The 27972-nt window shown below is 41.7% G+C and overlaps 1 protein-coding gene across 1 annotated transcript in view; it reads left to right on the top strand.

Moving 5' to 3' along the window:
- Window positions 1–27972, top strand: part of MCM10 (minichromosome maintenance 10 replication initiation factor) — a 948221-nt gene that overhangs the window by 365788 nt on the left and 554461 nt on the right. Inside the window, exon 11 of the mRNA XM_044087964.1 lies at window positions 463–659. Coding sequence (XP_043943899.1) covers window positions 463–659 — 197 coding nt within the window. The remainder of the gene's footprint in view (window positions 1–462; window positions 660–27972) is intronic.

Consider the following 27972-nt stretch of genomic DNA (forward strand, 5'->3'; position numbering starts at 1 on the left):
TTGTTAAGGCATAGCTGGAAAAACTGATTATTGTATAGTCTTTCTCTTAAATGTGTTGTCATTTGTGATGATAATTCCATCACCTTTCCTTTCGAAATTTAGAATTTCTTTTTCATTTTTGTCAATCACATGTATAAAATAGTAATTAACAGGTTCTGGTATAGGATCGGAGTCAAAATATGTTTTCATCATTGACTATCTCTTGCACAAGATTTTCTCTCTCCTGTTTTTCAACTACACCAGTTTTTGCTTAATTGAATTTATTCTGAGCTATTTTACGATATCAGTATTGTTTTGCGAGCATATGTAGTGTGTTAACATTAAATTTTCCTAAAATGTGATTGTCAAAGAACTTGTGGAGTAATTAAAGGTTTTATTATTTCACATCAAAGCAGATACTATTAGATGTACTAAATGTGTTGAATTTTCTCTTTATTGATGCTTACGTTTTCTTCTCCTCAGAATGACTGTGAATACTGTCAGTATCATGTAAAAGCACAATATAAAAAGCTCAGTTCCAAGCGAGCAGATTTGCAGTCAAGCTTTTCTGGAAGAGCACCAGCTAGAGGTAGAGGAAGAGGAACTGGTCTTAAAGAAAAGCTCTGTCGAGAAGGATTTTATTATGGAGGGGTCTCATCTGCTTCCTACGCTGCCTCATTGTAAGAGTCACATTTTATTTTACTTACTGAACACACTAGAAGTAGAAGTGGACTACTTGTTGTTCCTTTAGTCTGTTTAGGTGGTCACTGCAAAACTGGTGTTTGCAGCTGTTTGCTGATATCCAGTAGCTTTCATGGTTGACAGCAAACTGCATCCCTCTTCTCAACTAGAAGTCCAGGATAAATTCTATCTTCATTTTTTTATTGGGGGGGGTGCCTTTTATGTTCTGTGCAACTTTCATTCCAGAGTTCATTTTGGCATTCATATGTGTGACATGGATTTGTTAGGTGTGTTTGGGGTTGTTAGTGTAGACGTGCCTTACTACCATTTGTGAAAGCATTTTCCTCTCCAGATGCCCATCTGTTGTTACTGTGGTCCTATCTCTTTGGGATAAATGTTAGGTAATGAAATTAATGTTTTTGTCTTCATGGAGTACAGTAGTCTTCTGGTTAGAAAGATAAAAAGGACTGAAATATGCAGAAAGTACAGTACAAAAGACCATATCAGCATTCATATTTTTGAAGAAAGCAAATTGGAACTTTGTCTGAATCCCTCACCCTGGAGTGTCATTACTGCTGGAAGTGCCCCACTTAATTTCTTGCCATCCATTCTTAGTCATAGGATCATAGGAGGTTAGTAGGCTGTTGGCCCTGAGGCCCTTATAAGCCTAGCCAAGAGTTTAGCCCATGTTTAGACAAGTCAACACCCAAAGCCCCTGTCCAGCAGGGACACAGGTGGAATCCCAGGGGTGTATTTTCTGTTTCCCATCCAGTTATCCAGGTTGCGCTTAAAAAGGGATAATGAGGTACTCTGCTTGATGTGGAGAGGGAGTCTGTTCCACAAATGAGGGAGTTTCTGGGACACAAATCTGTCCCGCCAACAAGTCCTATTGCTGTCACAGACCAGGTTGTGGACACACATACAGGTTGCTTGAGTGGAGCTTGACTTTCAGATGTGCAGCAGTCCCATCAAGGCGGGGTCTGAGATTGCTTTGTATGTCAGACAGAGCTCACCTCTGAGGAGTCTGTACGAAAGTGATTTGAGGGACAGGGCTTTTAGCCTGTCTGTGTAGGGTAGATGTTTGAGGTCCTGGATTCTCCTGCTGAGGAACCTCTTTGGTCACTCCAGCTGCATGTGCTTTGCGAGGTACATGCCGAAGGGGACGTTGTACTCAATAATTGGCCTTATAAGGGAAGAATGTAGGGATGTTATGACCTCTTTGTCCCTGGATGAGATACCCTTACTTATGAGATGGGCCTTGTAAAAAGCTTTCAGTACAGCAAAAGCAACATGATGGTCAAATGTCAGGTTGCTATCAACCTAGGTGCCCAAATCTCTCACTACTGATTGTGTACTAAGGACGTTATTATCAGTGTGATATTATGTGGGGATGTCACTCTCCTCAAAGGGGATGATGATGCATTTTTTGGCATTCACCTTGAGGCCATGTTTCTGGCAGCAGTCATTTGCTTGGGTGAGACCCTCTTGGAGGATGTCCACATTACTTGGGGAATTGATGACTGCGCCCAGCTTGCAGTCATCTGCAATCTTGGTCAGCCATTATCCACTGGTTTTGGCCTGCACCCCAGAGAAGTGTATCCCGAATAACACAGGCCTCAAGACTGATCCCTGGGGTACACAGCTCATTACGGGTCTACTGCTTGAGGTGGCTTCCCCCAATTTGATTAGGTGGGTTCTATCAGTGAGCCAGTTTGCTACCCATCTGGTAACATATGATTGATACCTAGTTGAGAGAGTTTATCTACTATGCCCGAGTGGGGAAGGCTTTGGCCAGATCGATGAAGGCGGTGTGCACTATCTTCCCTTCATCCATAGCTTTGGTGACTGTCTCAAAGAAGTTAACCAGATTTAACAGACATGACCTCCCCTTGACAAAGCCAAACTGTGTAGGGTTGAGTGTTTGGAGGTTGCCAATGCCCCTGTTAACGAGGTCCATGATAATCTGTTCCATGGCCTTGCAGAGCAGGCTAATTAGGCTAATGGGTCTATAATTTCCTGAATTGGTGGAAGTTTCGCCTTTGTTTAAAGGGATGACAGTGGCTGTCTTACACTCGACTGGGACAAAGCCGGTACTCAGGCTTTGGTTGAATAGGGTGCCTAATGATGCTGCAAGTTCATGTCTGAGTTCATGTAGGATGCAGCCTGGGATGTTATTGGGTCCCATGGAAGCTGTATTTTTTGCCTTTGAGAGGGCAGTGATGACCTGTTCTCTAGAGATAATGGGTGGGGGTCAGGTACTGGGGATGCCCTGATTTACTGATTGGGGAAAAGAGGGGAGAAGTTTTCGCTGAATCTGTCAACCAGTAGATTGGCTGTATCTACAGCATTTGTGTATGTCGTGTCCTGGACCACCAGTTCTGAACAGATCTGGGTGCTTCCTTTGAGATTGTGGACATATGTGAAGAAGGCCTTATGATTGTCTCTAGTAGATGTGGGCAATTTGGACTCGAAGTTAGTTTTAGAGGATTTCACTACTGCTCTTATTTGCTTTTCCACATTGAACATGTCAGGTACATCTGTGCTAAGACTGCTTTCCTGTTTATTGACTGCCAGCAAGAACATCCAACCATTATGTTCTCAGTTTCTGGGTTCTTATGCTGTAGCAGCCATTAATTTTACAAGATCATTTGTACACTCTCTACCTTTCTAAAGGGTGTTTTGTAATACATCTGCAGGCTTTGCTTCTGAAACAACATAATTGCTGCTCAGTTCTTTGACTTGGGCATAATTGAGAACCTTAAAGCTCCCTCCTGTGGCTTCTAGTACCTATTGTAATACCCTTCTAGTAAATCTTTAACCAGTCAGTGCCATTACTCAATATCCTCCATCTTATGTGCTGTAAATAAATTACAGCTAAGTGTGCCATTGTGAGTACTGTAGCTGGTCTGCTCAGTTTAATAACGTATTCCATATATTGCATAGTTTCAGGTATTTTGATTTAAGTTCAAAAAGGCAGTTGGTGCAGTAGACAAATACTGAGTTATTGATGAGCTACTTCCTGTGGTACAGGGTTTGATTCTCAAAGCATTCATTTGTATTTTGTGTGACATTGAGCAAATCACTCAACAAGACATTGCTTTAGGGCAGTTAGGAATTTTGGCTAGTCTCTTTAATGGTTTCCTGGACTGCATGCCTGAGAACCTATGCACATATATCCCCTTGTCTTTTTTTGAGATGCACACTTTAGTTGCTCATATTCTTCTTTTCTCCTGTTTAGGACCATAAGTTATCAGACTCGGATGACAAATATTGTCCATTCTAGGGGAATTAAATAAAGCTGTAGCTAAATGGGAGAATTATGAATAATAAGGTATAGGTGGTACCCAGTCTTAATCAGATTACACAAGTAGCCAGGCACTCCATCAGGGCTGCAGCCACTGACTCTGTTACTTGCAGTGTCAATCATCCCTCCTTCAAAGGGCCTTTTGTTTGGCCCTGTTGCAGCTTAACTTTTCAAAGGTCTGCAGGAGAATGATAAAATAATGCAGAATTTTAAACTGATTTTCCTTATGTATCTTCTTGGGTATCAAAAGAATCATCTTTCCAAGCCGACTTCCTTTGTCCATAAAGAGCAAAAACCCCTCCAGAAGGGCAAGAAACAGCCCAAGAAGAGATTTCAGGGGAAAATATACCAGATATTGTAAAACTTGGAAAAAGCCTTTTCCAGATAAATTGTCTTCAGTTTTACTGTCTTCTTTCTCCCCTCTCTCCTCAGTCCACAGAATCTTCTTGTCCAAGAAATTCACTGTGTCCCTACCAGTGTGGAAATTGATCACTACAGACAGATGGGTCTTGTTCAGCACGGTTATAAAATGTCTTGGAGGGAACTCCTGTAATCAAGGGGAATTCGTCTATATCCTCCCAATCAGGGCCACCTCATTCCACCCCTTGTCAAGGACCTTCTCTCCTTGGGAACCATAGAATCTTTACCGCCTGTAGTCTTGGGAAAAGGTATTCAAAGCTCTTCCTGGTCCCCAGAAAGGAGGGTACTTGAAGAACTTTACTGGGTTTATCTCACCTCAGCACTTTTCTAGAAGTGCATCTTTCAAGATGCTGTCCCTGCAAACTCTAGTCTTTTCATCCTTCCCCAAGCCTGTTTAGTGTCCCTAGACTAGAAGGATGCATACTTGCACTTCCCATCCGCCCACCTGCAGGAAATTCCTCAGATTCTCTGTTTTTTTCATTGCACTTTCAGTTCTCTGCCTTACCCTTCTATCTTTTTATTGTCTCCAGTGTTTTCGTAGAATGCCTCACACTAGCAGTTCCCTTTTGCAGAACCCAGTGAATACGGGTATTTCCTTTCCTGGACAGTCTTCTCAGCCAGTCCTCCTTCAAGGATGCCTTACTTCTCCTCTTCAGTTACACAGTTTCACTTATGGAAAGACTAAGCTTCACCATCAATGTCAAGAAGTCTTCTTTGATCCCCCCCCATGATCTGGTTTCTTTGGGTACAAGCTGAACACTTTCTTGATAGCTGGACATCCAAATCCCTCTCTTGCCCTTTCTGAAAAAAGAGTTGCAATGATAGGTTTCAGACTCTGGGACTGTCTTTCTGCCTTACCCACTCCTACCCAGGACATCAACAGAGATGCATCTGATCTGGCTTAGGGTGCATGAATGGGCCTCACAACAGTTCAAGGCCAGTGATCGCCCAAGGAAATAAGGGAACACAGTGTCAGTGAAGTATTCTTACACCCCTGAAAGCCAAGCCCCCTCAGGATTTTCACAGACAACACCATTGTCTTGTAGTACATAAATGGGGGACAGAGTGCTACCAGCTGTGCAGGCTAGCACAAATGGCATAGAACCATGCAATAAAAGGAAGTCTGTCCCTACAGGTAATTTCCATTCTGTCAATAGGTAGTTTTCTTGCAGATGCATTAAACAGGTCTGTGGAAGACCCTCATGAATGGATGTTCAGCACTAAGGTCTTCCTGGACATAGCCTGCAAATGGGGTATTGCCTACACTCTGAACAGACATTTCAAGCTGTTTTGCTCCTAGACCCCATGTCCGCAGGCCTGGAGAGTGGATGCCATCTCCTTTTTTGGTGGGATCTTTCTGCCTCCTCCCATCCTAAAATGTCCTCCTGAAAATCCAAAGGGACAAACCAAAAAATCTTGCTAGTGACTCCTTTCTGGCCCAAGCAGCATTGGTTCTCTCTCTTCTTCTCCATCTAGCTAGGGGGCATCACTACAAGTTACCCCCACAAAGACGACTTACACAGAAAAGCGCGTTCTAATACACCCCAACCTGCAAGCTCTCTACCGGAGTGTTTTGGTGATAGAATTTTAATCCCTCTCAGACAACAGTTTTTATAGGATGTGCTCCAGGTATCGAGAAAATCTACAGCTAGCAAAGTTTACATTTCTAAGTGGAAATGATTTTCCATTTGGTGCTTTAAGAAGAATAAGGACCCCTTTTGGATGGAGATTCTGCTTATTTCTTACTTGTTTGACTTAGAGAACTTTGTCTTGAAAAAACTTGATTCACTATGTTTTGAAGCAGCAGCCAGTGCCTTTTTACTGTCGCTAGTTTTGCAGTGTGGTGCTACTCAAAAAAAAAAAAAAAAGTTTGCTGGTGAACTGCCTGTTGCAGTTGGAAGAAGTTACTCTGTGTTGCTGTGTCCCTGATACAATGACTGCTTTGCTGGTATTAATGGTACTAATGCCATATATTAGAATTTCATACTTAAAAAAAATTAATGCGTAAAGTTAAGGAGCTACAGTGGCAGTGGAAAATGGGATCCAGTAATAAACTCATCATCGTTTGCATATGTTTGGAAAGCGGGAGGAAAAGAGAGACCCCTAGTTAAAACCTAGACGGATGTGGAAGACTTGCAGATTATGTACAAAAGGTACCCTTGCTAAAAGGTACCCTTGCTAAGAACCAAACTGGAGAACTGAACATTGTGAGGCAGTAATCCTAACTGCTGCATCATACTACCACACTTATTATGGCATTGAAAATCCGTCTAAAAATAATGCTGACAGTAACTCCAAAGACTCTTAAAGAAACCACTAAGTTATAGTACTGGCATTCTAAGCTAGTGGAGAGTGGATACTCACAAAGACAAAAAGGCATAAATGAAAGAAAAGAAAGAAAAAGAACATTGGATACCACTGCATTGTTAATTGTGGAGGCACATAATGAATTGGGTAAGAGCATTATTCCCCTCCATGCTATTTTCAGGCAGAACAAATTCAGAAATTATGACAGTCACTTAGAGTGACATAGGGGACTAGTACTATATATTTGACATGCATTTGTTCCAAAACATGTAGTCCAACTTTGAAGACCTCTGCCTTATGCTACTGTTGTGCTTTTCTCTTCTTATGTCACCAGCTCAAAACAATGCAGAAAATTCTGTTAGCTCTGTTTGTATGGAGCTTGAGTGCATTTCCTTCCTGCACATACAATGTCACATGCCAGTATAGGGTGGAGACCAAAGCCCCTGTGCTTCCCAGTTCTTTTGTTGTACTCACTCACTTAAAATCTTGATCCTAACATACAGAATTGAAAAGGTTTTTCTTCTGAAGACTAAATCAACAAAGCCTTTTAATTAATGTTGCTGATCACGAGGCTGAGCTCACATTGGTCATATTTATTTTGCATGATAGAGAAGCACAATATGAAAAACAGTCAAGTGTCTGTTCTTCAGTACAGTCATCAACAGAAGAGGGAATAAGAGACCTTGAGCACTTACATCACCTTGAAGATGGCAGCCTTGAGCAGTGACGAATATGAATACTGGCAGAAGATGTCTTTACGCTCCTTCCTATGCTTGTACAATCCAGAGCATGGATGTGACTGGCTCGTTTGCATGGAGCAAATGCTCAAGTTTCCCTGCAAAGGCGCTGTCAACAAGATCAGCCTCATAGAATCTTCTCATTCATCTTCCCTGAGTTAAAGGTGATTTGCTGCTAAGAATGAAGGAGACTTCCATGGTCTTCTCATTCCAGATGAACCTACAAAGTCTCCTATGTTTGGTGTTTAATGTATGTTGGAATTCGTCCTTTGCAAGTCCAGGAGTGCACCCTTTGGAAACGTGATTTGATGCTTGTGCAAGTCCCACAAAACCTGTCATGACCTGCTGTCACACTCTGCTCCTCCTTGGGCACTGCCACTTTATTGTCCGACACCAAGCACCTACCTGCCATTTGCATACTAACACATCTGGTGAATGCAGCCATGTGCTGGGCTGATTGTGAACAATGTTACCTATAGTGAAGCTGAAGATATAGCGAACCTATTGGCCAATAAATTTATTTATTTTATTTATTTTACATTTGTTGACCGGGCTAGTCTAGCTGGATATATGTCCATTTTCAGTAGAGGCCCGGGGAGAAAAGCTCCAAACATGAATAATGACAAAGTTAACAATACACAGAACCATAAAGAATCACAATACAGAGGTAGCATTAGTCTAGAGAACAGTTATAATATTAAATTTGTAAACTAAACAATTTTAGTAAAAAATAAACTAAACAATTCTACAAATACACTAGAAGGTATGAGGAAGTATTAGTTAAGGGAAAATAATTTATATATTATTCTAATATTCCAGAATAGGAGTAGTAAGTAGATTTGGAGGCAAAGGTTGCAGGAGTAGGGATAGGGTTATGAATAGAAAGTGAAAAAATATGTCAGTCTGGGTTAGTGCATGGACAAAGCCAATGAGCTTTCAGATGTTCTTTAAGATGTTTTTTAAAAAGAGAAGTAGAAGCAAGGGTAGATATTTCAGCAGGAAGCTGGTTCCAGGATTTTCCTGCAGTGTTTGAGAAAAGTGAATCCCCAGCTTTGTTGTTAGCTTTATTTGAGGAAATTAGAAGCTTGTTAGCAGACCGTCGTGTAGCTAGATTAGTATATGGTGTAATTAGATTAGTGAGGATAGGGGTGTTGTTAGGGTAGTATAGGATCTTTTGCGTAATAAGTAATTGTTGACAGAGTATGTGGTTTTGCAGTTCTAGCCATCCAAGTTGCTTGAGGTTAAGGCAGTGGTGAGTTTTAAAGGGGAACTTGTGATGAATCTAGCTATGCTATTATAACAGGTGGAGAGTTTAGAGAGGTTGTTTTTGGATAGGTTGGTGTATATAACAGAGGCATAGAAAAGGGTGGAAATGAGGTGGGTCTGGGCAATTGTTTTCCTTGCAGAAGGGGTAAGGAAGGGTTTTATTCTATAGAGGGTGCCAAGGTTTTTGTTAACAGACTTTATAGTTGAGTTTATGTGTTCATCATAGTTGAGACGATTATCAATAGTTACACCTAGTGGGTGGGTTGTAGTCTCTGGGGTAATGTTGGTACCATTGTTAGAGGTTATAGAGAAGAAAGGAATAGGTGATTTATGAGTAGGAGTAAAAAGCAGTAGCTTTGTTTTTTTGGGATTTAGGAGGAGGCAGTGTTGCATAAACCAGTTTTCAACATTCTGAAACACAGTTTGGGTGAGGGAGTGGAGAGAGGATATATTCTTGGCTGTACAGATTAAGGTGGAGTCGTCTGCATATTGAATGCAGGTGGCTTGAGGTATGTTCATGTGTAAGTTGTTAATAAATAAGGAGAAGAGTAGGGGACCTAAGATAGAGCCCTGGGGTACTCCAATATTTACTAGAAGTAGTGAAGACAGATTGTTATGCCAAAGTACTGCTTGCTGTCTATTTACCAGATAAGACCTAAACCATTTAGCTATAACTTTACCCCTCTCTCCCTTCTATCTGTCACAAAGATATACCTGAAACTGCTCACTTCTGGCTATCACACAAGACCAAGTCATAAAAATGCTATCAAAAGCTAAAAATACTGGATTGATGGGTCCTGACAATATCACTGAATGAAATAACATGAAGCACTTTTTAGCCACACCCCTAACAACACTGTTCAGTCTCAGCCTCCACAGAGGTTTTGTACCAAGCGAGTGGAAGAACAGCTACAGTCATTCCCTTATATAAGGGAGGACTTTCAACAGACCCATAAGTCTGACCAGACTCGTATGCAAAGCAATGGAAAGACTTCTTATGGAAGTAATCAGTCAGGACATAGGAAACCTCCAAACACTGGATCCGTCACAGTTTGGATTCATCAAGGACAGGTCATGCTTACTCAGCCTGGTGGATTTTTTGAAAAGGTCACCAAAAGTAGTAGATGAAGGCAAAATGGTACACACTGCGTACCTCAACCTAGCCAAAGCTGTTAACATAATTTCCCACTCAGGCATTGTAGAAAAGCTAAATAAACTGGGAATAAACCCCTGTGCCACCTGCTGGATAACCAACTGGCTCATGGATAGGATGCAGGAAATCAAAATAGGGAAAGTTACTTCAACAAAGAAATCAGTCACCAATGGAGTTCCCCAGGATTCTGTTCTGGGACCTCTCTTGTTTGGCATCTTCTTTTCTGAAGTAAAAGCAAATACAAAAAGGCTTTGTCTGATTAAGTTTGCAGATACCTGCAAGCTAGGAGCAGTCATTGAATCCCCAAATGACTTAGCCATCCTGCAGAAAGGTTTGTCCCAAATCAGTAACTGGCACCAAAATCATGGACTGAAACTAAATGCTAAAAATGCATTATTGTATCCTTGGGGAAGTCACCTATTTCAGGGAATAACACATTGGGGAAGTCACCTATTTTAGGGAATAACGCATTAACAGTTGCACCTCTGAGAGTTGACCCAGTTTTCAAGATGTGGGAACTTGTGTGGGTAGTGACCTAACTTTTGACCAACATGTGTCTATTATTGTAAGAAGTCCTTCTATATTACACATTTTATAAACAAATGGTTGTGTCTAGGTCTAGGGATGTAATTGTCCTAAACTCAGCGGTCATTAGGCCAATCATTGATGTAGTGTACCCCCTTTGGCATGTATTTGTTCAGACACATGCAACAACTGATACGCTCACAGAGGTACTGTACTAAAAGGATACAAAGTCTAAACAACATGTCCTACATGGACAGACTCAAAGCCCTGTCACTATACCAGACAGCTAAGAGGTAACCTTTGCCTGGCACACAAGGCATCCTCCAACCCAATAATGATAGATTTATTGCATATCAGCAAGTCAGATGTCATCAGAAATACTCAGTTTAGGGATATAAACCTGTTCTGCAGCATCAAAGGAACAGTTTGGAGGGAGGGGTATATCTCACAGGATACCACTACTCTGGAACAGACTTCCCATCCACATAAAACAAAGTTCATCCCTGTTTATATTCAAGGGCAGCTTGGATCTATGAATGGAAAGCGGAACATTTACCCCAGGACTGCCCCCTGTACAATTAATGGACAGAAGCATCTCCTAAATGCTTTATCCCATGCATGTGTCCCCTCAGTTTATCTGCCATTTACCCCAGGACTGCCCCCTGTACAATTAATGGACAGAAGCATCTCCTAAATGCTTTATCCCATGCATGTGTCCCCTCAGTTTATCTGCCATTTACCCCAGGACTGCCCCCTGTACAATTAATGGACAGAAGCATCTCCTAAATGCTTTATCCCATGCATGTGTCCCCTCAGTTTATCTGCCATATGATCCCAGTTATTCTAACTAGGGTGATATATAATTTTTGCCTATGGGATGGGTAAGGCCAATCTGTAAGCAAATGGGATAGGTTTATACCTCTCAACCTGGAAACATCAAAAATCTGGACAAGGCCCATGAAAAATAGGTACAAATCTGTATGTTGATTAATATCTAATTTGCATACATAATTACGTAACCCCACCCACTCCAATGGAATTGTGGGATACCAACTTTCAAATGCAAACTGAAGAACAGACAACCAAAATATGGCACCAGAGTTCCCCTGCAGCCATTCCAGTGTTCCATTACCTGGCTATTTCACCCCATTTACCATAAGCACTAATGTGTGCATATTGCTTTACTTCTACAATGATTATTTGGATTTTATTTTTACATTTTGCAGCACAATAATGCACAAACATCTGCTAAACAAAGCAACACTGTCTCACCATGAAAATATACTTGGCATTAAAACTTCTCTGCCCTTGAAAGTCACATTCATTGAAACAGCATTGAAACTCACACCACATCCAAAGAAAATACATCTGGCCAGTGGTGGATAAAGATTACCTTTGGGCTGTTTTCAAATCATTGGCCCCTTGCACACAAAACAAGAAACATACATGTGTTCTTTTCTTTGATACACCTTCCTGACTTTGTTATATTCCTTGTATAATACAGCACACTTGTTAGACAAAGCGCATTTTAAATTTATTGTTTGAACATTTTTCCAGTAGGCTATACTGTAGACAATGAAACAAAATGCATGAACCAATAATGACAAAACTGCCCAATTCGGAACATTTCCATCATAAAAGTCTACTTCCACACCCACACTATAAATAGAATGATAGTAGTGTAAGCCATAGGCACCTTGCACTGCTTCTCGCACTTATTTTCAATTTCAGTTTTTTTTTTTGGGGGGGGGGGTCAAAAACCAGGGACACATTTGAAATATTGCTTGTATAATTTTGGAAAGTTGCTAGAATAAAATGTGTTACCACCATGCATTTCACTGGCAAGTCATGAACCCAGAACCCTATGCACTACAGTCAGAGCAACATACCACTATGCCAAATCAGCAGTTTCCTGAAAAATAGGAAGACTGAAACTTAATGGCTATCATTTAGTGAATTCAGTTCTCATGACATGGTAGCAGTTGTAGGTAAAAGCCAAAGAGCAGACATGGATGTTCTTCGTGTTTCACTGTTGCAGTCATTACATTTGGGTTATCTGCCTGCAGGTAGCCCTCAGTCGGCCTGAATATCAAAGTCTTGGATCCCTGCATCGGATGCTGTCTCTTCTTCCATGACGTCAGGTCGTCAGGGTTGTAAAACATGCAGCCGACGCCATTACTCCAGTTTTTCTTGCCGCGCGGTGCCAAAGCAGTTCGCAAGTGCCGGTTGGCCGACTCCTGAAATTTTCATTTTCGAGTTTCAGAACCGAAGTCTTCAAATAAGCTAAATACCCGTTGGGGATAGTTTTTCTTGCTATAAACCGATGTTAGTAAAAGTTAACAATTGTATTACCTGTGGAAAGCAAATACCTCATAAAGATTATCATTCGTACTGCATTCCTTGCTTAGGCCCAGACCACGACGTCCCTCACTGTCGGTTTTGTGCCTTATTCACCCTCCAAACTATTCGTCATCTGTTTATTTTTGCATCACATTATTTCTGTACTCAGTTTAACTATCCAGAAATGGCTTCGGTAAGCCATCCAACTACCGACATTCCGAAAAAACATAAATATAAAGACAGAGGCAAACTGCATAGGTCCAAAGCTGCCGACGATGCTTCCATTAATCTAGTTGCCAGTTCGCCAGTACTCAGTGAGGTGCTTTCGCAGCCCCTGATACCCGCTACTTCAGATTCGCAGGCCTCTACTGAGACCCATTTGGAGTCCGGTATGCCGCGAGATGCTTCTTCGACCATGGAACCTGTGGATGTCTCTACCTTGGATGGGTCTGGAGCCGCTGGAACCTGTGGATGTCTCTACCTTGGATGGGTCCGGAGCCACTGTGCAGGCAACGGCTTCTGAGGGTGTATTCAGGCCTACTGACTTGCATTTCAAACCAACGCCATCTACTTCTTCAAGGCCTAAAAGTCGACCATCGCCTAGAAAACCGATGTCCAAACCGCATGGTCAGGCCCGTATGCCTAAAAAACAAATTATTAGAATGACTGAAGTCCTTATTACTTTAATTAAGAGAAGCCAGCTTTCACCCTCTAAGAGACCTAGAACTGTTTTTCCTTCTCATTCTTCTGATCAGGATTCTGAAATTTCTGTTTCTTCTGATTACCAGGATTTGCCCCTGTCTACGTATGAGGATTCTGATGCAGAGGAGACTCCATTCCCTCTCCTTCCCCTCCATAAGATTTTTCTTTTGGTGAAACCTTGCACACTCTTAGGGAGCATTTCCACTGGGAAAGCCAGGATTACTCTGACTCCAAAAAGAGGCTTAGGGAATTCTTACTCCTCCCTCAACACAGGCCCTTAGCTATCCCTCCTGTTCTGGGCATTGTAGATGATGCTTTCTTGGAATCTAGCCTGGCCCTAGACACACTACCTCCAGCTGCCAGGAAACCGGACAGATATTACAGAGTACCTGACTCTCACAAGTTCCTCTTCAAGAATCCTACTGCAGACCCAGAGACCATTTCCCAAGGACCTAAAGGCATTAAGGCTACTATTGCCAAAAACCCTACCCCCTCTGATAGAGATTTCAGGGCCTTTGACAGAATGGGTAAAAAAGTATACACTTCTGCTACTTTGGCCATTAGGGCCTTAAACCTGCCAATTTTATATGTTAAAGTATCAGCAACATATTATGGGACTACTTGAACAGAAAATGATGTTGATTCCTGACTGTGCTGAAAATAAAGAATTACAGGATTTAATGCATTCTGCTGAACAAGTTGGTAAACATACTTTGCAGTGTGGTTTTGACTCTCTAGAAGCATCTTGCAGGGCCGCTGTCACTGGGTCTGTTCTTAGAAGGCATGCTTGGCTTAAGGAGCAAAATTTGCCAGATCATGTTAAAGCTAAATTACTGGATGCTCCCTTAAACCAAGACCGCCTGTTTGCCAACAAAGCAGAAGAAGTTCTTAAAAAGATGGAGGAAAAAGCTAAATCTATGCAGACCGTTAAAGATTTCCTGCAAGTACAGCTTCCCAGATTTAGTAGGCATTGGCCTTCTGAGAATTGGTCCTTTCCTGTCTCTTCCAGGCCTTCTCAGTCCAAATCCAGGAACAGCAGATCGCCTAGGCTGCAGTCTCAAGGTACTCACAGGCCTAAGCAGTGGGGGGCTTCCACTTCCAAAGCTGGAAGTAGTAAGACACCCCCCTATGGAAAAATGTCACAATGACTTAACCTTAAACCTTCCAAGCCCTGCTCAACTGCTTGCTCCTTTAGGAGGAAAGATCGCCCTGCATGCAAAAAACTGGGAACTCATTACCCAGGACAAATGGGTTTTAAATATAGTTTTCCAAGGATACAGATTCCACTTCCACACCTTACCACCCCCAAACCAGTGGTCAGAGGCCCAACAGCAGGTTATCTCTCTTCTAAGTATCAGGGCTATTCAACCTGTCCCAGCAGAAGAAAGGGGACAAAGTTTTTATTCAAGACTTTGCCTGGTACCCAGAAAAGACAGCTCCTGGCGTCCTGTCCTGGACCTCTCTATTCTAAACACCTTTTTGGCAATCCCAAAATTCAAAATGCTAACTCTCCAGCAGCTGCTTGCTATGTTAGGCAAAGATGCCTGGTTGGCAACCTTAGATTTAAAGGATGCTTACCCATACGTTCCAATAAGGGAATCTTGCAGGAAATACCTACGCTTCAGAGGAGGCTGCAGGCACTATCAGTTCTCTGCACTTCTCTTTGGCCTATCTACTGCGCCCCGGGTATTCACAAACTGCCTAGCTCCAGTCATTGCATTTTGCAGGCAAAGAAATATTCAAATATACCCATACCTGGACAATTGTCTAATTCAGGCAGAAAGCCAGGACGTGCTATTAAAACATCTGGCATTTGTAAATAAACTTCTAACCGCACTGGGGTACACCATAAACAAAAAGAAATCGCATCTAGTACCCTGCCAGCAAATTGTATTCCTGGGAGCAAGCTTGAACACAACTTCCCAGATGGCTTACCTCACACCAGAGAAACAAGTTTATTTGACAGCCTACTTCAAACTACTGGTCACAAAGACCCAGCTATCTGCAAGGAAAATCCTGCAAGCCCTGGGGTTCATGGCCTCTTGCATTCTACTAACTCCATATGCAAGACTTCATATGAGGAAACTACAATGGTATCTAAAAAGCCTATGGTGTCAACATTCTCAGGACCTGGAATCAGTGATTCCCATCATTCCTTGCATAAAGACAGATTTCCTTTAGTGGGCAGAGGCCTGCCACCACAACAAGGGGCTCCCATTCACTCTACCCCCTGCCACCCAAACCCTAACAATAGACGCATTAGACTATGCATGGGGGGCTCACTTGGCAGGGCAGTGCATTCAGGGCAAATGGAACCCGAGTCAGATGCACCTGCATATCAATCAAAAAGAAATGTTAGCTGTGCAGAATTCCCTGACAGCCTTCAAGGACCACATTCTTCCAGGACAATTATTGGTAAAGACAGACAACACCACTGTTATGTGATACATAAATAAGCAGGTGGGAATCCATTCGTACCTTCTCTGCAGACTAGCCATGGCTTTGTGGAACACAGCCTTGAGCTACCAAGTGCACCTACAAGCTCAATTTCTGCCAGGCAAGCTAAATTCACTGGCAGACGACCTAAGCAGAAATCTTATGGACCCACACGAGTGGAAACTGGAACCAAAGATATTCAACCTTTTGAGAAACAAATGGGGGAATCCAGAGAAAGACCTGTTTGCCTCCCCCTCGACTACAAATTAGACAAATTCTGCACAAGGACTCCCCACAGTCAAGCTTGGAAAGTGGATGCCCTGTCCTTCACATGGGAAAGCCTCTCAGTTTATGCCTTTCCCCCTCTGCCTCTCCTCTTGAAAGTGCTGCTAAAGATCAAACAGGACAAACCAAGGACAATACTGATTGCACCAGACTGGCCACGCCAGCACTGGTACCCCCTCTTGCGCAGTATGTCAGTGCGGGAACCATGGCACCTGCCTCAGATCCCTTCCCTGCTGTCCCAGCAGGAGGGCCAGATTCTGCACTCTCAGCTTCAAACCCTGAACCTTGCAGCCTGGCTAATTCCTTGAGCTCTCCAATAGCATCCCTCAGTAAGCAGGTGCTAGATGTCATTCTGGAGGCAAGGAGGCCTAGTACTAGAAAATCCTATGCTGAAAAGTGGAAAAGATACTGTTCCTGGAGCCAGACTCAGGGGATGGGCACAACGGTGACCAGCTTACCACATATTCTTCAGTACTTTGCAAACACACCAGAAGGTGACAAGAAACGCCAGGAACAAGGATTCTGTGCTGGAAACACTTGGTTTATTCACATAAAATAAGTTGAGCGCTTTCTACAGAAAAAATCTGTCTTCATCAGAACAACTTCTTTTTTTATTCTTCAGTACTTAACAGAGATGCTCCACAAGGGCCTTTCCTTCTTGTCAATTAAAATTCATGCCTCTGCCAGTTCAGCACATTATGATAGTGAGCCCACCCCTCTTCTCTCACCCCCTGCTAAAGCAATTCCTCAGAGGGAGCAAAAACTTAAGACCACCCAGGAGAGCCCCTACTCCAGCCTGGGACCTCAACTTTGTATTGGAAAAGCTCACTCTACCTCCTTTTGAGCCAGCTGCAACTGCAGAATTGAAATTCCTTTCTCGGAAAACAGCTTTCCTTGTAGCCATCACTTCAGCAAGAAGAGTGTCTGAATTACAGGCCCTCATGGCAGTGGAGCCCTTCATCATTTTCCATGCAGACAGCGTGTCCCTCAGGACCAGTCTTTCCTTTATACCCAAGGTGGTGTCTAGTGTGGCCCTTAACCAGTCCATTCATTTGCCTACCTTCTTCAGAAATCCACAAAACAAAGGGGAACGAATACTGCACTCTTTGGACGTGCACGGACAACTTAGATTTTATTTGGACAGGACTAAGCCTCTCAGGAAATCTAAACAGCTGCTAGTTGGCTTTGCTGCAGGGGCAGAGGGGAAGGCCATTTGAAAGCAAACCAATTCTAAGTGGATAGCCCATTGCATTAATTTCTGCTATAAGCACCATGGAAAACCTAGCCCACAGGGGATAAGATCACATTCTACCAGGGCTGCATCTACCTCTACAGCCTTTCTCAGAGATGTCCCTACCAGGGACATCCTAGAAGCTGCTACATGGAACTCTGTACATACCTTCACCAAGCATTACCACATGCCTATTTTTTCTAAATCGAGAGCTGGTTTTGCCGCTGCAGTCTTGCAGGGCTTAATAGCTGGTCCTAATGCTCTGTAACTTCTTTCTCCCTTCTTTAGCTTTGGGAATCTACCCAAATGTAATGACTGCAACAGTGAAACACGAAGAACATAGTACAGTTGTGTACACTTACCGTAAATGTAGATGTTCATGTGTATTCACTGTTGCAGTCCTGGTTACCCTCCCTCCAGCCCCCTGACTTCTCTTGGCTATACCTTTCCACTTGTTTAAGTGTATTTCTGGTGTATTTGCTTTTTATTGGAGATGTAACCTAATATATATATATATTTGCTTCCCATTATGGGGGCATCTGACATCTGGACCAAAAAAAACTGATGTAATGGCATCGGCTGCATGTTTTATACCCCTGACAACCTGACGTCATGGAAGAAGAGACAGCATCCGATACATGGATCCAAGACTTTGATATTCAGGCCGGCTGAGGGCTACCTGCAGGCAGATAACCCAAATGTAATGACTGCAACACTGAATACACTCGAACATCTATATTTATGGTAAGTGTACACAACTGTACTTCTTTGTCTAAGATTCATAGCTCTCAAATCTTAGCACAAAAAACCTGGACAAACAACAAAGCCACAAATTCTGTTCTCACTTCAGATCTCACCATAGCTCTCAACTCTTAGCACAAAAAATCTGGACAAAGCTCACAAATGGTGGTGGCTCGGGACTTTAGGCTGTTTTTACCCTGTAGCGAAGGTACAGGGTTTGAGCCTGAATACCTCTCGCCACCAGGTGTTTTAAATGGGGGCATTGTCACTCACACTCACACACACACACACACACACACACACACACACACACACACACACACACACACACACAAAGCCCCAAATTGAAGGTTGTACTCTGTAGAACACCACTACTCCAGACTCATTCCAAAAGTTTGGCTTTCCCACACAATTAATATCAGATCAATCACTGGCCTTCCAAAGTTTAACACAGAGCTCAAATACTTTTTATTCAAAGAGGCACACTACAACTGCTTCCACAAAATAAGTTCATCTAAGCCCCAGTCCATGTTCACCTACTCCGTCTCTTTAACTACTGCTCTTCTCCCCACTCAACCTTACACTCCATTTTTGCTTCCTCACTTCCGTACATCTCACATATCCATCCTTCTTCCCCCTCACTCCTTTCCCTCCCACCAAATCCAGAATGCTCCTTCACCCTCACTCAGCTTTTCCCTTACAACTTTTCTTCTTGTGTATTCTCTGTACTGTAAACAGCTGTAGTAAGACTTTGAGACAGATAAACTCTGTACGACTTGAGTGTCACATTCATGTGCAGTCAGTCCTATGATTTGTTTTACACAGAGAATACCTCTTTGTATCAGATGGCTGAACCAAAAAATGGTCTCTACAGGCCAGTCTTCTACTCTGATGAACAAACAAAAGTACATAAAATAAAGAAAGAAATATGCCAGATGACTACCAAAAGAAAAAAAAAAAGTCTGGAACAAAAACCTGATGAGATGAACTAAAGAGCAAGCAGATGATAACAAGTAAAAGTTGTTAGAGATAGATGCCAGTTAAAACAAAATGTCTCTGTGAGAGAGGAACTAAACACTGGTAAATCAGGTAAGATGTGTAATAATTTGACTAGTATGTGAAATTCAACATAGTTAAAAAAACACCATCCATTGCTGTGACTGTTAACATTTAAAATAGCAATAACCCATGCCTGCGCGTGGGTAATGCTGGATTTACCCATGGTTGGTGTGGTTTGGTCATGAGGGCGAAGCCCAAGTGACCAAACAAAGACAACCGTGGGTAAATCCAGCATTACCCACACCCAGAAGTGGGTTATTGCTATTATACAATGACATTATTTAAAAAAAAAAAAATACTTACTTTTCTTAAATAATGGCATTGTATAATGCTTTCTTGCTGCCCTTCCGCAGCTGTCTGGTATTCTGTGGCAGTTCTGATGTACTGCGCATGCGTATGCTTACGCAGTACATCAGAGCTGTGGGTGGAAGCAACGGAGAAAGCAAGATCTCAGTTGCTTTTTACAAAGTGTCTCGCTATGTTAAACCCCTTTAACATAGCTAGACAGCTTTAAAAAAAGCAACGTAGAAAGGAAGATCTCCGTTACTTTTTTTTAAAGCTGTCTCACTATGTTAAACTCCTTTAACATAGCGAGACAGTGTGTAAAAAACAACGGAGATCTTATTCTCCGTTGTAAAAAAGACTTATACTAATGGAAAAAGTCTGGGCGACCGGACCTTTTTCCATTAGTATAAGTCTGATTTACAACGTGCGCACTAACCAATCAGTGTGCACATTTTGGAATATTAATGAGGGGTCGTTGTATAATAAAAGTTAACACATGAGGTTCATACTACTGTCCATACCCTTGCAACCTCAGCATCTTGTGTCAGCTTATCTCCATATAGAATACAGTACAGTAAGGATACCCTATAATGTCTTCTGTCAAGTGAACATCAAGAGTATACTACAGTTCTAAGTTAGTGGAAACAGTATTTTTAAATTCTTTCCATGAATGTTATTTTGCATTGTTTGTTACTCTGTAATTGCACTTCTCAGTACGTACAGCTGCATTAAAAATCAAATAATGCAGGTTTTGTTTGCGCCAACTAGATAACATTTCCATCTTGTTTTCCACAAACCAAAAACAGAACCACTCAGTCCTTTTTACTGAAGACTGAGCAAGACAGGAACCCCTTTTTTCCTTCCCTTTCCCAGCAGCTGTCATTACAACAGTCACACACAATCTTCCATTTCTCATAAAGAAAGAAAAAATGTGTATGAGATGGACATAAATTGCTGGGGGATGGGAATCCAGATCTAACATTCACTGGTATGTCCGTGTTTTCTGTAACTCTGATCACATGCTTATAACTAGAACCACGCTTTCATCCCAGAGCTTACTATTAGCTTACACATTGTTAAACTGCAATAGACTAGAAGAACAAATAAGTGAAACAGAAAAGGTACAAAAGATGACAGATAAACGGACACGAATTCAGGTAGCCCCTAATTAAGAGTCACAAAACACATCTCATACATGTCAAAAATGCCAGAAAGACTGATTACATTTTCACCCTCCACCACTGCCATGCCCACAAAGTGCAGTAGTCATTGCACACACACACACACACACACACACACACACACACACACACACACCTCATTCCTTACTTGAGTGTCTTGGTTGAGGAACATAATCCATTCCCCGAACTGCTGCTGATAAAATCCATTAACTGCTGCCGCCGATAAATCCAAACACGCCGCTCGTACAGATAGATCCATTAACTGCTGCCGTTTGTTCCCGCTTGCATGATAAATCCATTGCCAAACATGCTCGCATTTGCAGCCATTAACTACTGCTGTTTGTTCCCGCTCGCATTTGCAGCTGACCAGCTGGAAGTGATGTGAGCTCCTTGAGCTCAATTCTGGCTGACTGGTAGCCCTGACGGAGCTGACGTCATCGTGCATGTGATGACATCAGCTCCGACAGAGCGAAAATCAAAAACAAAAGGAAAAGAATCGGAAATGAAGGGATGTTACTCGAGAATCGTGGCACCCCTTCATTTGGACCCCAAAACTTGGTAAAAACTGAGTAATTTGGGATGGCTGGGAGGTATGGATAGGTTAACTTATTCACTCCAATGGAGCTCAGGAAGTTTTCAATGGACGGGAGCCTATGCCTTCTGACAATCAAATTATGTCCTCACATTGCAAACAGATGTTCATATCTCTGGAACCATAGGGTTTATGAAAGAAGTATGAACGGCAAACTCTTCAGCACAAACTATTTTTATAGTGGTAGTATTCTTTAGGTTCAAGGTCTTTAAACCGAATTTTATAAGACACAGTAATCAAAGTAACTGTTAACATTTGTAATATTTTGCAAACGACTTACAATATCTCAGAAACCACTCCAATTGCACACATACTGTCAGCAGCATTTTATTCATCTAGCTGAGAGCTTTCATGTGAGGCTAAGGAGTTCTGTTTGTGTTACTTGGTTGTTGAGATATGTAGAAAAATGTGAAAATTCTCTCTCTAAATTGATATCATAAAAACAACGGTTAATATTATTTTATTTATTTATTTTATTTTATTTTACATTTGTTGACCGGGCTAGTCTAGCTGGATACATGTCCTTTTTCAGTAGAGGCCCGGGGATATTAGCTCCAAGACATGGTCTAAATACAATAGTACAAAGTCAAACAACACAGAAAAAATATAATATACTAATAAAAATAGCAACTTTAAAAAAGAAATAAAAATCATCAACAATGGTATTAAGTAGTTAACGGTACAGAGTTTTGTAACAGGATACATCATTGAGGACAAAAATCATAAAACAGTGAAATTTCAGGTATGGAGACATGTCAGGTTAGGTCATAGGTAAACAAAGGAAGTTAGGTGAGTAGTAATGTAGCAAAGGAGTTACTTAAGAAGAGAAAGTAAAAAGAGGATATAAAAAAAGAAAAGGGGTAGATAAGAAAAGTATGATAAGATGGAAAAAAAGTAGCAGAGGCTAGTAAGCACTGGATAGGTTAGACAAATTAGTAGAGGTAAATGACTAGTCTGGTTTTGAACAGGGGCATAGCGAGTGAGTTTTGAGGAGAAGTTTGTCTATTTTTAAAGAGAGATAATGAGGTGAGTGAGGAGAGGTCACAAGGGAGAAGATTCCAGGATTTACCTACAGAATTAGAGAAAAGGGAATCCCCAGCTCTGTTATTAGGTTTAGTGGTGTGGACTAGTAGTTTTTGAGATGAGCGTAAGGACTTCAGATTTGTATAGGGGGTGATTAGGGTAGATAAACTTGGAGTATTAGAAGGTTTATAAAGAATGTTGTGGGCAAGGGTGAGTTGGTGAAATTTAATCAGGTGTTGTAGTTCTAACCATCCTAGCTGTTTTAGGTTAATGCAATGATGGGTTCTGAATGGGTTGCCTGTAGCAAATCGTGCTATGTTATTATAAGCCATTTCCAAATTGTTGAGGTTATTCTTGGAGAGATTAGTAAAAATGGGAGAGGCATAAAGGAGTGTAGAGATCAAATGTGTGTGGACAATAGTAGTTTTAGCAGTGGGGGAAAGGAAGGGTTTTATCCTATAGAGGGTACCGATTTTTTTTAACAGTCTTTATGGTATTATTGATGTGGATGTCAAAGCTCAGATTATTGTCAATGGTGACATCGAGTAGTTTGGTGGTAGAGTCAGGAGATATAATAGTATCATTGGTAGATGTTACTGAGAATTGGAGAGGGGAGGACTTATGACTAGCTGTGAAGAGGAGGAGTTTGTTTTTTTAGGGTTCAAGAGGAGGCAATGCTGAGAAGAACCATTGTTCAACTATGTTGAATACTTTTTGGGTGAGAGCATGAAGGTCATGAGATGATGTAGCTGAACATAATAGTGTTGAGTCGTCAGCATATTGTATGCAGGTGGCTTGTGGGATAGCTAGATGAAGGTCATTAATAAATATAGAGAAAAGAAGAGGTCCAAATATGGACCCCTGAGGGACTCCTAAGGTAACAGGTAGAAGGGTGGATAAAGTGGTTTGCCAAAGTACTGCTTGCTGTCAGTTGTCAAGGTAGGATTGGAACCATTTTATGGAAAGTGGGTCTAATGACAGAGATTTCAGGATGTTTAAGAGAATTTGGTGGTTTACCATGTCGAATGCTTTGGACAGGTCAATGAATAGAGCAGAAGAAAGGTTATTCAGGTTTCGGTGCCTATTAATATAGTCAGTGAAAGACAAGAGGGCAGTGGTAGTGCTGTGCGAGGGTCTGAAACCATGTTGACAGTTGGAAAGTAAGTTATTTTCAATTAGAGTGTGGAGTAGTTGCTTATGGATACACTTCACCATAATTTTAGCTAGGGAAGAAAGTAGGGCAATGGGGCGATAGTTTGATATTTCTGTGGAATGTCCTCTTTTATGTAGGGGGATTATGTGGGAGACTTTCCGTAAGGTGGGGATGTAACCTTCAGTAATTGATCTATTGATCAATATGGAAATAGGATAGTCTATGGCCTTGGATGATATCTGTAGATATTCAGAAGGCAGTAGGTCTGCAGAAGGAGAGCATGGTTTCAGTTTATTCAAAAGGGTTTGAATAAATGAGGTTGTAACGGGTTTGAAATGAAAAGGCGGCGGTGGAGTTGAGGAGTATGAGGGTATTGTGAAGGTATTAGGTGATAGTTGACTGGCTAGTAATTGGATAGTATCTGTAAAAAAAGGCATTGAAGGTATTAGCTGTATGGATTGGATTATTCAGGTCTGTATTTTGAGGGTTTGGTGTAGTAGATTTACCTGGGTGGAGTAATTGCTTGATGCTGGTCCAGAATTTCTGTGGGTTGTTGTGATTAGGTTGTTGATATTGTAAGTAGTAGTTTTGTTTATCAGAGAGTATGGCCTTTTTAGTGTCATTTCTTAGCTTTCTAAATGTTAGTTGGTCAGTGGTGTTTTTTGTCATTCTCCATTTGGCCCAGTATTTATTTCTGATGTGAATTTTTTGTTTGGTTTCGCTGGAAAGCCATGGGGCAGGCTTGGCCTTAATTCTTATAGATCTGGTTGGAGCATGGTGATTAAGGATGGCAAGGAAGGTAGAGTTAAAGAAGTTAACGGCTTCATCTAAAGGAAGATGTTTTAAGGGAGCCCATTTGCAAGCTCTAAGTTCAATTTTGAATAGATCAGGGTTAAATTTCTTTTTGGATCTAATATGTCTGGTAGAGGTTGGGGTAGGGGTGTTGGCTTTATGTCTAATGATATAGGTGAGTGAGTGGTCACTGATGTCATCAGGGAGGGATCCAGAGTCATAGCAGTGAGTATGATTGTTAGTGAGAATCCAATGTAGTGTGTTAGCTTTCTTGTTAGATTTATTTATTCTGGTGGGGGAGGTAATGGTCTGGGAGAAACCATATAGGTTTATATGAGTGGTAGGGAGGCTACTACAATAGGTATTCCAGTCTATTCCAGACTATCTTTCTAGTCCCTGGCTGCTGTATGCTCCTGAACCCAGAGGATATCTACAACCTCAACCTATCCACGGCCTTCCTCTACTGAACATACCTGGCCTCTAAGGACCTCCTGAATTACCTCAGGCTTTGGCCAATTTGGACCGTCTGTCTCTACTACTACCCCACTGAATTTTTCACCTGCTACTACAATTAATTAACAAACAACCTATCCACGGCCTTCCTCTACTGAACATACCTGGCCTCTAAGGACCTCCTGAATTACCTCAGGCTTTGGCCAATTTGGACCGTCTGTCTCTACTACTACCCCACTGAATTTTTCACCTGCTGCTACAATTAATTAACAAACAACCTATCCACGGCCTTCCTCTACTGAACATACCTGGCCTCTAAGGACCTCCTGAATTACCTCAGGCTTTGGCCAATTTGGACCGTCTGTCTCTACTACTACCCCACTGAATTTTTCACCTGCTACTACAATTAATTAACAAACAACCTATCCACGGCCTTCCTCTACTGAACATACCTGGCCTCTAAGGACCTCCTGAATTACCTCAGGCTTTGGCCAATTTGGACCGTCTGTCTCTACTACTACCCCACTGAATTTTTCACCTGCTACTACAATTAATTAACAAACAACCTATCCACGGCCTTCCTCTACTGAACATACCTGGCCTCTAAGGACCTCCTGAATTACCTCAGGCTTTGGCCAATTTGGACCGTCTGTCTCTACTACTGCCCCACTGAATTTTTCACCTGCTACTACAATTAATTAACAAAGTATGTTTGCACATTTGGCTCATCCTGAATGAAATTGCTTGTTCATTGGCTTGTACATATTGTTTTGCCTCTGAATCAGGTATTCCAGCAGCCAGACTCCGCGGCCGCCCTACTATCACCTAATAGTCCTATCCCTGTTTCTACCATTTCTTTCATCACCTTTCCATCCCTTGCCTAAGGTACTTTCTGCATCTTACTTTCTGCCCACTAGGTGGCAGTATAACACAGCTTTGTCTCCCCCTCATCTTTAATTTTCTTAGCCCAATACTCTTATCTTTTCTTCTATTTTCTCACCTATTACCTTACTGATTCTCCCACTAGCCCCTACTTTTCCCCTCCTATCTCCTCACCCAGACTGTATTTCCTACCTTGACAAGCTTCTTGGTGCTCCGGCTCTCCTTCTGGACTGATTGGCTACGCTTTCTCCAGTAGTTGTTTCTCCTTAGACTCTTATCTCTCTCTACTTTTATCCTTGCTTTCACTTTTTCTTCCTCTAGCTTACCTACTCTACTTCTTCCTTTCCCAGGTTTACCTATGATAGTTTTTAATTCTCCCAAAGTACCCTGTAGGAACCTCCCCTCCTTGCACACCTTCCTTACCTGCCCCCTCTGTTTTTTGTTGTCCCCTCCCTTTTTCCCACCTCATTTCCTGCCCCTACTGCTTATAAGGAGGTGACCTCTGCGGCGCCTTTCCTTTACTATCTTTCTAGTCCCTGGCTGCTGTATGCTCCTGAACCCAGAGGATATCTACAACCTGTAAGTCTCCTCAAGTGTTTTATAACTATTTTGTCTTTTGGTTGTGGCATTTATACCGCTATGTAATATTGCGCTTGGAGGCAATTGTAATGCTTTGGAGTGTTTTGTGTTTCTGGTGCCCCCTTGTATTTTACATCGCGGTGATTATCGCTCCTGGTATATCTCTACTGTAGCAGATCCTTTGAAGCCATTTGCATAATATAGCCTAGCTATTACTTAAGCTCTATGTTGTTTTGTGATTTGCAGAGTCCTGCTCACTCTAGCTTGTTACCTGAAGGAAATATTTTGCATCCTCCCTCAGTTTATTAATGCACTGCTAGTACCTTCAGTAGATAGCTGCTCTTGGATAACCTGGTTGCTTAACAATTATAGGGGTGTTTTTAGCGTACTGTGTATAGCGGGGTAATTAACCTCTATTTTAGTCTTACCGACTTGAGTCTACATTTGTTAGCCCGGGAAATTGTACGAATCAACTTAGTCGTACTGTGTATAGCGGAGTAATTCAAACTCTATTTTAGTTTTAGCGACTTAAGTCTAACTTTGTTAGCCTGGGAATTGTACGAGTCTAGATAGTCGTACTATGTCTGAGTGTGCTGACTACCTCACAACTCCAGTAACTACCGATAACTGTTCTACCTGGCTTTACAGTTTAATTTTGCTGTGGGAACTAATTATTTGTTTTATACCCACTAGTTTTAACTATTAACACCCTATCAGCGACCTTAGCTTTAGGTCCTTTTCCACGTGGCCAGGACTGCGTAGTTCTATAAGCGAGCTTTCAACTCCATGTTGCTACATTAGCATTTTGCTTACTTTTTTCCCCCATTGAATGTAATTACGGGGGCTGAACAGCATGCTTAGACCCAGCCAGTGAATCCTAATCGGGGGCTTATGCATGTATTTTTCCTAGAATAGTTTGGGCATATGTTTCCTTTGCATACTGTCGTGATAAGGTTAAGTGTACTGCAGCTTTGTCTATATCTTTCTAAATGACCTTATTTTTCATCATTGACTTGCTAGCATTGTTTTCAAGTAACGGATATGCTTTGAAACTGTGGAAAACTGTTGATTGAAGCTGTTTTAGTTCCTGACTGGTTTAAAATGTTATACCTATCCTTTTATTGTGTATACCTCTGAAGAGTCACAGGACGTTTTAAGAACTGCTAGAACTGTTATATGTTACATGAGTCTCTTTCAAATTGCTCGTTTTCATCTGAACTGAATGTTTTTCTCCTAATCATTAATGTAACTACTCTTAGGAAGTATTACTACAGCTTTTAACTATTTTGCAGAAGTACAGTACTATCTAATCTCAACTGTGTAACTTAAGTCCTTTAATGAGATATTACATTTTAACATCCTCTCTCTCTTACCTCTTAGCATTCCTAGCAACCTATCCACGGCCTTCCTCTACTGAACATACCTGGCCTCTAAGGACCTCCTGAATTACCTCAGGCTTTGGCCAATTTGGACCGCCTGTCTCTACTACTACCCACTGAATTTTTCACCTGCTACTACAATTAATTAACAAAGTATGTTTGCACATTTGGCTCATCCTGAATGAAATTGCTTGTTCATTGGCTTGTACATATTGTTTTGCCTCTGAATCAGGTATTCCAGCAGCCAGACTCCTCTCCCCCTACTATCACCTAATAGTCCTATCCCTGTTTCTACCATTTCTTTCATCACCTTTCCATCCCTTGCCTAAGGTACTTTCTGCATCTTACTTTCTGCCCACTAGGTGGCAGTATAACACAACTTTGTCTCCCTCATCTTTAATTTTCTTAGCCCAATACTCTTATCTTTTCTTCTATTTTTCTCACCTATTACCTTACTGATTCTCCCACTAGCCCCTACTTTTCCCCT

This window comes from Protopterus annectens, chromosome 11.part0 (assembly GCF_019279795.1).
Source record: "Protopterus annectens isolate FY-2018-M chromosome 11.part0, PAN1.0, whole genome shotgun sequence".
Lineage (NCBI taxonomy): Eukaryota > Metazoa > Chordata > Ceratodontiformes > Protopteridae > Protopterus > Protopterus annectens.